The 12,319-nt window shown below is 35.7% G+C and overlaps 1 protein-coding gene across 3 annotated transcripts in view; it reads right to left on the bottom strand.

Moving 5' to 3' along the window:
- Positions 1 to 11,154: 11,154 nt before the first annotated feature.
- Positions 11,155 to 12,319, bottom strand: part of LOC125678088 (uncharacterized) — a 51,874-nt gene continuing 50,709 nt past the window's right edge. For all 3 annotated transcript variants that reach the window (XM_056153757.1, XM_056153759.1, XM_056153758.1), the window contains 3 exons: positions 11,724 to 11,751; positions 11,550 to 11,629; positions 11,155 to 11,332 (listed from right to left, as the gene is read on the bottom strand). In XM_056153757.1, the coding sequence (XP_056009732.1) occupies positions 11,286 to 11,332; positions 11,550 to 11,629; positions 11,724 to 11,751 (155 nt within the window). In that variant the 3' untranslated portion in view covers positions 11,155 to 11,285. The remainder of the gene's footprint in view (positions 11,333 to 11,549; positions 11,630 to 11,723; positions 11,752 to 12,319) is intronic.

The following is a 12,319-nucleotide window of genomic DNA, read 5'->3' as shown; positions in this document are numbered from 1 at the left end:
ATTTCCCCTGCTCAATGGCCGTAAGCGCCGAGCATAGGCCTAAATTTCTCGAGAGGGACGTTAAACAATAATTAATCAATTAATCAAAGGATCGCAACATAACTGAAAATGAATACATATAACACAAAGATACCTCAACAGCAATCTTTCTGTTCTGGATTAGACCAAGGTCACAAGGTCAGATCATGGTATGATATGAATACCTTGCTATAAGAAATTTATATATAGAATATGAAACCTCTATCTTAAATACGTCCTCAATACCCCTTGTTTGTCGTAAGAGGCGACTAAATGGAGCGGTCCTTCGGATGAGACCGCTAAAAGATCACTCCCTGCTCAAAGGCCGTAAGCGCCGAGCGTAAGCCTAAATTTTGCAGCTCTTCACCAGCAATGGTGACGTCTTCATATTGATCAGGGAAAGATTCTCGAGAGGGACGTTAAACAATATAAAATCAATCAATCTTGAATAGTGCAGGAGATATATAAAATAGGGAAGATTTTTATTAAGAGTAGGTTAATCTTCCAGGTCAAGGTCATACGATCAAACACCCAAGTATATCAAGGTCTTGCCTAAAGAATCTATATACAAATATAAAAGCTTTAGCTTCAATAGTTCAGGAGATATTGACTAGTTCAGATATTTAAAAAGTAGTTCCAACTCTAAGGCCAAGCTTCACAAAATAATAAGGTCATGCCATAAAGAACCTATATACAAAATATGAAAGCCCTACCTTATGAGATATTGAATAGGTCAGATATGTTTTTTTAAAGTTGGTCAAATAATCAAACACCATTGTGTACAAGGTGTAAAGAATCGATATACAAACTATTAAAGCTCCTCCTAAAATAATTCCGAATATATTTGATGGCTTATGTTTTCTCAAACGTAGGCCAAACTCCGGAGTTCAAGGTCAAAGATCATGATTTATAATGAAAGGTCTTGCCATAAGAAATATATTTACATGATATGATCGAAAGATCTACCTTAAATAGCTCATGACATATTGTATAGGTCAGATTTTTAATTTACAGTAGGTCAAACTTCCAGGTCTAGGTGACACACCATTGTATCACATGAAAGTTCTTTCCGTAAAAAATGTATTTACAAAATATAAAAGCCCTCGAGATATTTTTAAAGATTTTCCATATATATTCTTGGGTGAATAAATCTTTATATTTCCCTCACTATCATGCAATAAATGTATATATTCCTTATTTTTGGAGAGACGTTTGAAATACGTGGTGAATTTCCAGTTAAACAACTGGCAGAATATATTGCGTATTTCTATTATATAGACCTTGCCGCTTCGAATGTAATTAGCACGACCAACTCCTCGGTCACCAACTACACCCTAAACCTTAACAATAAGTATGACCCATGTGTTTCATTCATGCAAAGTAATTTTTAAAATTTGATATTGTTTTTATGAAAAACAAATGTTTCCTCAGCTCCCCAAATTGGAAATGTTCCAAATGAAAACCCCTCCCCTTAATGTACTGCATGGTATGGAGGATAAAGCATGAGCAGGAACACAGACATTATGAACTCCGATAAGCCATATAGAAGTGTCCACAAACTATTTTACACCCTCCATACATCAGATCCACTATAACTACGGAAAACAATTTGATCCTCCTGTCCCTACAATATGCAATCTGCAAATGGCATTGAAGTATTGTAAAAAGTTTCAAGTCTATCGGATAAGCCATATAAGAGAATTGTTTATAAGCTATTTTAACATTTTCCACCCTTCTTGGATCCACTATAACTTTAAGGAAAATGATTGAATCTTCCTGTCCGGACAATATGCATATCTACAAATGGCTATAAAGCATGTACAAAGTTTCAAATCTATCAGATAAATCGTATAATAGAAGTGTTCACAAGTTATTTTACGTCCTCCACCCCTCTTAGATCCACTATAACTTATAGAAAAATAATTGGATCCTCCCGTTCCGACAATATACACATCTACATATGACAATGAAGCACTGTACAAAGTCTTATAAGCCATATAGGAGAAGAAGCGTTCACAAGATTTTGTAACAGACGGACGGACAGGGTACAAAACAATGTCTTCCCCTGGAAGAGGAGAAACATAATACTAGTTTAAACCATCACTTGATGTTAAGTTACCCATTACAAAGGCCATATTACATTAAATATCAAATGCATTTGCATCGAAACACATACGATTATGTAGTGTCTTGTTAGTCTTTGGAGCGAATGTTGGCGTTTGAAGAGTGCTAAGCGATCCGCTTTTCTGTGATGTTTGAGACCCGGGTTAAGTTGGCGACAATAATAATTCATACAAGATTTGTTTGGTTTTGTTCATCATCATCTTGAATAAAAAAAAATCACTACTCAGTCAAGATTACTTTGGAATTTCATTGTGAAGATACTGGCACAATCGACAGTAAACTTAGACGTTAGGGTCGCTGGATGCCCGACATCAGATCAGGTCAGTACATTCTTGTCGACAGTATAATCATAACGGACATTTTGTGCCATTTACATGTCTTCTGTTGCGAATCCGCAATTATATTAACATTTTAAATTATTTCCTGCATTTCTAGTTATTCTGATTTATTATCAGTTTCATTTTATTTGTTATATAGAGAATTTTGATTATTCTGTTTTTGTCTTAGTATGACTTGTCATTAGTTTTTAGTCTGTGTCCGTTTTTATCCGATTGTTTACATTTCAACATTATTAAGATAGGAAGTAAATATAGCAGAAGACAGCTGGACCGACTTGAACGAGTAGAATAGGTAGAGAAGTGAAATAGATTATCTAGCAGGGAGTTTATAGTAAAGTAGAATACAAGTTGAATATTAAATTAAGAATAGAAACAGGTTTGTGTTTGGATCTTGTCTGTTTATATCAATAGATCTAGCATTTATTAATAGTTCATTAATAGTTGAAGATTATTATTCTGTATCCAATGTGGCGATTTTAGATTTGTATGATTTAGATATATATTGATCTATATTATTTAATTACCTACTCATTTACATATTTCATAATCATTGAATGTGTTATATTTGTTTTATAATGTATCTGTAGATGTGTATCGCAGTATTGTGTTTTAATGTTTATTAAATGTGTGAATTGTGAATTTGTGATCCGTGTGTGAATTCAAGGAACAAAGCAGCCTTCGCCACATCTTCATATGTTTATATATGTTTATTTCCTGATAACGTAAATGTTCATTCCTGCTCTGCGACTAATATTATACATAAAGGACATATGTATATATGTATTTATTCCTGTGCTTCCTCAATCCACGAGTATAGAAATACATGGTTGTATGTTTGTTTCCTGTGATGATCTCATTTTACCTGTTCTTACAAAACCATTTAGAATTCTATGCCAATACGTTAGATTTTAACTTTTCATTTCAACCATGAAAGTTAGGATGAAATGTGAAGATAACGAACAGTGATCAATCTCATAACTCCTATAAGCAATACAAAATAGATAGTTGGGCAAACACGGACCCCTGGACACACCAGAGGTGGGATCAAGTGCCTAGGAGGAGTAAGTATGCCCTGTCGACTGGTCACACCTGCCGTGAGCTCTATATCTTGATCAGGTAAACGGAGTTATCCGTAGTTAGATTAAGTGTACCAAGAACGGCTTAACAATCTGTATGAGACACGTCAGACAGCATTTGACCCAATGATAGGTTGTATTGGCAAATTAGACCGTTAAAACGACCATAGAATTTGCGAAATGCTGACTTTAAACGAGACTGTTGAAACCCCTGTACCACCAACTTGTTTGTCAATAGTTTGCCTCGATTTAAAAACTGACCATACGCAGAACAAGCTCTTGCGTATGGAATCAGTTGAGAGAAATAAACACCATATGCAGGTGATAATGAAATATTGCAACATAAATATGGAAAGTTGACGATGGAGAAGATGATATTATCCCGTTTGTCATAAAGTGGAGTTGTTAGTTTGCCGTTAATATCTACATGTACTTTCAATAAAATATATAAGAATGAAGCAGAAGTGGACGACTCTGTGGTGTCTTTTATTTCGAGCTCACATGCAGGGATACAGGGATACTCGGAACTAGGAGCCGTAAGCATGTAGCAGTGATGGTTCTTTATCTTGCCTCCTGTTTAGATGATATCCGAAAGACGTTGTGCAAATGACTTCCATTTTTATATTCTACTCAAATATTATGAATACGCTGTCATATGTGTTACCTTTGAACATATGTTATTGTTGGACTTTTGGGTTATTGGATGACACCTTAGTTTTTGGGGTAATGAGCAGCAACCATAGACTTTTCTACTTTCCAATGCCGAAGAGCTCTACAGTTTTGGCGGGGATTATCAATGGCGACGGAGTCAAAGTGTTTACTAGTCTAGAGAACAATGCGGGTATATCATCCAACTTTTCAATCTGTAATATAAGCTTAAGCTCTCCATAATATTAAGTAAAAATATAAATCCTTTACAAAATATTGCTTTTGTTCATGTACATGTACATCTCAATGGCGTAAGTGACCTAACAATTACAATGGCTGATCTAGAGAAGTCATGTTGCTTTAACTGTGTGATCTCCACTTACAACTTGTCCGTAACAAGACCTATTATGAAAGATTTCCTCAAGCAATGCGAGCTTTGGTAGTGATGTAAAATAAAAATTAAAATGTACAAAACAATAGTTCCATGGGCCCTAACGCTCACTTGAGTCACCCTTCGTCTTGCCTTTCTTCATAATAAGATTTTTAAAAGATCCCTACACTCTTTAATATCATGAACCCAAATTATAACCTCAACCTAGATCCATGGGGTTGAACTTCAATCTATGCAACATTAATTATGTCCCCGGCACGTACATATTTGTCCACATAATATTACACAGAGAGGATCCTGTTCGGTAAGTCAATGTATATATAACATAGCCCCCCCCCCCCCATTAGCCAACAACATACACCATCGGGCGATCCCACCTCTACCAGGCAATTCTATCTCAAGTATTAATATTTATTTTAACTGCAGGTACGAATACATATTCACTAATAAATGTTTCCTTTGCTTTGAAGATGCATCAAGTTTTAGTGAAGCATCATATTTATCGTCGAAAAATAAATGTTGGTTTTCTGAAATCATTTAAACATTTTGTAGCTATCCCTGTTGTTGTTGGTATATATTCATAAAATTCGTTATATGTTATGTATTAGCTCTTCATTTATCATCAATACGAATAATTTATAGAAATTAAAAAAAAAAAATAAAGTTTTTCTAAAGGTAAAATAAGCTCTTGATTCATGAAAATGCTACTAAAGTCCTTAACACTCGTGTGGCAGGAATGGAGACCGGACCAGACTAATGAAAACCGCATTGCCGTGAGTTTAGCTATTTGAATAATTATTATTTAAAGGCACTGGGATGATACATTATTTAAAATATTTAGCTAGAATATTTGTGGGGATATTAGTTCACATCTAGACGTTATTGTGCAAGTATGGAAATTAACCAGGATTCGAATTGACCCGCCTAACATGGCTACATGTACGTACAGTCAACAAACGAAATCATTTGAAGCTGGGAGTTTTCAGGCCGTATGGGGCTTTAATGAATATTTGAAGGTATGTTTAGTATGGCATGTCAAACGTTGCAATATTTGATCTTTTCCATTTGTATTGTATAATTTTCCATTTGTATTCTATATTTTCCATTTGCATTGTATAATTTTACATTTGCATTGTATAATTTCCATTGGTATTGTATAATTTTCCATTTGTATTCTATATTTTCCATTTGTATTGTATAATTTTCTATTTGTATTGTATAATTTCTATTTGTATTGTATAATTTTCTTTTTGTATTCTGTATTTTCCATTTGCATTGTATCCCAGGAATGTTTATTTTGATTTGTTACGAAGGATTTCATTAGTTAACGTCACTGATGTACCACATCTGTAGACGTGCTTAGCACACAGGGCCGCATCGTCGCAATCCACGGTTTTAAGTCCACTCACTCGAATAAAAGCACCCGTGGGTAACCGACGATGACAGGGCCGTAGCAATGACGGTTCATTATCGTGCCAACGCCTGTGCAGCGATACAGAATATCTGTTTTTAAGGTCATTACGGAAAGACCCGTGATTCTCACTTTTAAATGTCGAGTGTTTGGCAAAGGAGCAATCACTGTCTTTATGTCTTAATAGGTTTGATGCGGCAATGACAGTAACGGTTCTCGAACTCACGACCTCTCGCCCACAAACCAAGCGATATATTACTGAGCTACCGCGACCAGGTCCTGGACTAGTTATTTTTTAAATTACGTACCTAGCTGTAGTAATGGCGACCCCCCCCCCCGATCATTTTTGTTTAAAAATAGAACGTTACTGTCCAGAAAAGCATGCACATTTTTATTTAGTCAGAATTCAGTAGATTCGGGGGACTTAATTCGGGTTTGTTACAACTATTCAATGGATTAATCTTAAGTTATCGTTTATCGAATTTGGTAATGCGCGAGATGTGAAGAGGTAAAGTTCAGGAGCCACGTTTCGCACGAATGTATCGTATTTGCTAAGTGTAATGGCGTAACAACCAACCCCCTCCCCCCATTAATTGATCGCTTTTATGCGTCTAATGTGATCAACATATTCAAATTAGTCTCCTATTTAACCACTGGCTGATCTAGATAATTCTGAACGAAAGGATGCAGTAAACTGCTGGATGTCTGGGGACTGTCTTAAGATCCCTAGTGAGTCCAGTGCAAAGCCTTGGTGGAGGGGGAGGGGAGTTGCATGGGGAGGGCGAAGTCAGTGGCGGATTTAAGGGGGAACGCAGCCGGCGCCCCCTCCCCCCTCAAAATTTCCAAATTTAAAGTAAATCTTAGTATCTTGTATAGACAAATGTATTAAACAATAAAAGAAGCAATAATTTCTTCCATTCCCGGAGAAATAAATGACAAAATCTTTTGATTTCTTGAAGTACTTTATTGAGAGAACTTAATTTTTCCAGAAACCCTTAAAATTTGCGTCATTTTACTAATTTCACTAATTTACTATTTCAAGCCCTATGAAATCTGTAAAATCCATGCAGGAGCTTCCGGGGACTTTGCCCCCTTGACCCCTACCAGGGCTTCGCCCTGGACCCACTAGGGGCCGCCTTAAGGCGGCCCCCAGACCCCCTGCCTCATAAAGTGGCGCCCCGTAACCGCAATTCCTGGATCCGCCCCTGGAACAAGTGCCTTCTGATAAAATAAAACGTACATGCATGCTTTTTTCGACATCTATATATAAAATATCATATTTGTGAAGGGAGGGGGGGGGGTCTCCCGGTGCAAGATTCCTCATTGCTAGCTACATGTATGTTCAACTAGTCCTTATATGGAACCGATCGCGGTAGTTCAGTGATATGCCCTTTGGTTCGTAACCGTAAATTTGCATGTTCGAGTTCTACTCGTGTCATGGCTGCATCAAACCTTGGACGTAAATATCGACAGGCGTTGACACGTTAAAGTACCCCCAATGTTACGCCACTGTGCCCATACATGTAGCATAGTAAGTTTATTTGTGGTACGTCACCTGCAGCTGGTGACGGCTAAATATAAGTGGGACCTAAACTAATGAAATCCTTCGAAACAAATCAAAATAAACAATCCCTCGGATGCAATACAAATGAAAGATTTTGCAATGCAAATGGAAATTATACAATGCAAACGAAAAAAATATATAATACAAATGGAAAATATAGAATACAAATGGAAAATTATACAATACAAATGGAAAATATAGAATACAAATGGAAAATTATACAATACAAATGTAAATTATACAATGCAAATGAAAAATTATACAATGCAAATGGAAAATATAGAATACAAATGGAAAATTATACAATACAAATGGAAAAGATCAAATATTGCAACGTTTGACATGCCATAGTTTAGACACAAGTATAGTAGGAAAATATGTTAAGAATTTTTTGATAGTAAATTTATGACAGCAACTCAAGAATACAACGATATAAGGCCTCAACCGTGCGCAGCTTTTTGTGCGCCGTAAATCGAAGGTTTTTATAAGGGGTGGCTCTGTAGCTCTCTGTTATGTCAAAATATTTTTTCAGAGAGCTACAGTTCTGCAGCTAGTGATTTTACAGCTTTTCTGGGAGCTAAATTTAAGTTTTTATTAAAGATGATTATACATGTATATATAGAATTTTGAAGCTATCCTATTGAAATTCGGCATCGTTGCACTGAAACATGGCAGAATAGTCGGTGTCTTGTAGAACCAGATTTAACATCCTCCATATATTTTCTGTTTATGCTCGTTGTTCTGACGATTTACTAATGTTGTTCTGCTGAATTTAAAACGTTTCTTTTCAAACTGAATATTGTGAAAGTTAATTGTTTTCAAATAACAGAACCAATTGATGAAACCCATACAAATAGGTGTTATACAATTAATACCTGTATATCATAGTTTTATTTATACCTTTTATTTCTTATCTTGTTCATTTTTAACTGACATTTCCATCCTTTTCTGCAAGTTGATGTGGAAACAAGTGCACACCCGTAGTCATGCGCCTCCAAACGGTCAAGTTATCCTTATCAATATTAGAATACTAGTACTGAATTAATATTCAGGCTTTGGCAGTTTACAAATAGATTCAATGCACGACAAGCATGACCAAGTGTTTGATGTTGACTTTAAAAATAACCCCACCTATTTCTGCATCATAGACTTACACTGCATATCGGATAAGAATTAATAACCATTCACCATTATAGGAAAGGGAAGAAAGGTAAACATGAAAATGTGTCACATGCTGGATAAAAAGTTCATAATCTGTTTCACCATTATAGGAAAGGAAGAACATTAAACATGAAAATTTGTCACACACCATATAAAATAATCTACTTCACCATTATAGGAAAGAACATTCAACATGCAAAGGACCTCCCCACTTATAGCTGTAGTTATAGACCAAGGTTGGGCTCACACTTCCTAGCTTTTAGAATAATACATTGATTAATTGTATATTGTTTAATGTCCACTCGAGAATATTTCACTCATATGGAGACGTCACCATTGCCGGTGAAGGGATGCAACATGCAGGCCTACGCTCGGCGTACTTCGTTACTAGCTTGAAAATACAGATGTATATCTAATTGCTGTTTTAAAATTTAAAAATTCATTTCCAAATTAAGGATTATCCCCCTCACGCATAGCTCTTATCCTTAGACGAGGTTGACTCCACTTTTTGGCACACTGTTTCCCCCTATAATAGCTCTAAAACTTCATTGTTATTTTGGATTTCAAACATTTCGGTTGAGCATCACTGAAAAGACATTATTTGTCGAAATGCGCATCTGGTGCATCAAAATTGGTACCGTATTTAAGTTTTACATTATGACCCCTGGGTCGAGGCCTCTTCAGGTGGACTGTTAGTCCCCGAGGGTCTCTACAGCCCAGTAGCTACATGTAAGTACTTCGTTACTAGCTTGAAAATACGGATGTATATTTAATTGCCGTTTTAAAATTTAGAAATTCATTTCCAAATTAAGCAGTATCCCCCTCGCGCATAGCTCTTATCCTTAGACGAATTTGACTCCACTTTTTTTGGCACACTGTTTTTTCCCTATAATAGCTCTAAAACTTCATTGTTATTTCGGATTTCAAACATTTCGGTTGAGCATCACTGAAGAGACATTATTTGTCGAAATGCGCATCTGGTGCATCAAAATTGGCACCGTATTTAATTTTACATTTGAATAGCTTCCTTAATTTTTGTCTGTTTTCCCTTTTCGTTAGACATTACCATGCCATTTTAAGCTCCTGCATGGGAAGAGGACTACATCGTTTTCTATTACTTCGGTTTTTGATTGTTTGAACGGTTGTTAAAGCTCTATATGTACAGTATTTTATGAATTTCCTTTGTTTCATCTTAACTTGAAAATTCACAGCCGAAACAAGGTTTCTTTTTAAATTTTTTTTTCAAGAATTGCTAATGATTTTTTCATTTTCTTACGCAATTTAAAATGGTGATTCTGTTATCTCTACCTATAAATAGCAAAATATAACACTACGCATTCCGCAACCGCTTCAAATGCAGGGGCCGTCCCAATAATTTCGCCCCCCCCCCCCCAATAATAATAGTAATAAATATAATTAAATAAAAACCAAAGACAAAATTAAAAGATTCGTAACGGCGATGTCTACTCATTGGAGCGGCGAGTATAACGGCGATCTGTGGTTAATGGAGTCAAGTGTGAAAGCTATTTAAACGTTCCATACGTATGATCACATTATGATGAAGTATCAAAATATTACATTTTATCTACTCTGATATTTTAAATGGAAACAAATTTTGTGTACTACATGTCTTGAAATCGTCGGTTCAAATACATTAATTACACTAAATATGATATTTGTGATAGTGGTTTTTTTTTTAATTTTCATTTTTTTCCCCTCCCTTTTATTTTCAGGCAAAAGATCATAGAACATCTTAAGTTTAATTCAAAATATGAATATTGCGATTAAATGATTGACAAGTCAATGTTTCCAAAAGAGAATTGTTATTCAATATTGCTTCATCAAATCTAGTGTCTGCAAATTAAGAGTTTCAGTTCAAAAGTAATGAACATTTTACAGGTGATAGGAATTTTGACACAAGTCCGAGTTTGTTACATGATACTGGGACCTGACTTATAAGTATTATCAGGTGGTGTCTTTATGACATTGACAGAATAGGAAAAGAATATCAAGATTCAGCTGGAAATCTGATTTAATTAAGTCAAAACATGTTAGTAAGACCCTCGACCGTTTTCGATCCAGTTCGCCTCCCCAATCATGGCAATGTCAAATACTTGTCGACGCCCCTGAAATATGGTCGATTGTGTTTATCTTTTGAAAAATATGTTCATGTGAAAGTATTTTTAAAATTGATAAAATTTAAACTAATTTAGATTTTGTTGATTTTCCAACTGTATTTTTTCCAACCGTTCAGAACTGCTATACTCAATGCTAGCGCGGTCTTCTAGAAAGCACCAAACCAGAAAACTCCAAACCTGTCCCTGTGATGTTAGGAATTCTTTATGAATTAACTTGATCGCAATGGTGCAAAGGAAAGAGTCACAAAAAGTTTACAACTTTGTTGTAGCTGATGAATAAATCAGTTTAAACACAAAACATTTTTTTTTATTCTCCAAACTGATAAACCAACGGAAACAAGAAGTCACTTTCTATTTGCAATATTCAACATCATTGTAGCCACCATGCATTCTGAACTTCCGGACTTTTCTTATGTTCATATTTGACTGTAGCCACCATTCTGAACCTCTGGACTTTTCTTATCTTCATAGGATATGAAAAAAAAATTAGTAAGTATCAAAAATGGAAAAATTCGGCCTGATATTTCAGACGACGTTTCCTGACGTCAGATTCGTCTGCTTGAATTCATGCCTCCCCAGTTCGCATAAAAAACAAATCACTTTATCATAAAGACGTCTAAAACTATAATGAATTTGGATTTATAGAATCATTTAGATTTTTACAAAAGGGTTCAACGTACCATCTTCATCATCCATAGAGACGTAATGAGTGAATTCAAAGTCTTCGCTAATGGTTTGGTTAGGGATTTTAAACTGCAAGCTGAATTGACAAAGTGTATAATTATATACTAGTACCTCTCTCTATCGCTTTGATGTGAATCATTCTACGGAAAGTTGATTATAAAAATCTTTACCTTGGAGACATAGTTGACTTTGGTATACCTGTACAAAAGGATAAAGGGTAAAAGTAAAGGCAACATGTATGTTAAACGTTAGCGCTTTCATTGATATCTTCAGACATTTTACAATACAAAAAAGACGTGGTCGACCATTTGTGACATCACGTGACCAGGCGATCATACGGTAACTGGTATTTGGTAGGGCAATTAACCGTAAAACAGTTCCTTGAACACTGAAACACTTTAGAATTTTCTGCAGAAGACTTTTTTACCACTTAAACCTAATTATTGAGGTTATAGAGTGTGGTGGGCCCGACAGCGGATAAATCAACGCCAAAATTGGACACGGGTCTTGTTTCCTGACGGATCAAAATTCAGCGTCATTAATGCGGACGGGGGAATACAATTTTACATAAAAGTTACGTAGACAATTGCGTGCTTGAACGAGACAGGTGTGGCGGAAGTAGTATCCTGGCTTGGAGTGCGATAAACACCAGTTTTCGCTCCCAATTTTGCACGGAAACTTAGAAGACGTTCTGTAGTCTGTGTTGGCGCCATTGATAAAGCAACACATACAAGGTAGCAGATTAGTTTTTCAGCAGGACAATGCG

The sequence above is a fragment of the Ostrea edulis genome, chromosome 2 (assembly GCF_947568905.1).
Source record: "Ostrea edulis chromosome 2, xbOstEdul1.1, whole genome shotgun sequence".
NCBI classification, from domain to species: Eukaryota; Metazoa; Mollusca; class Bivalvia; order Ostreida; family Ostreidae; genus Ostrea; species Ostrea edulis.
Note: the sequence above shows the minus strand (reverse complement) of the source record. Positions and strands in the feature narration are given on the sequence as shown.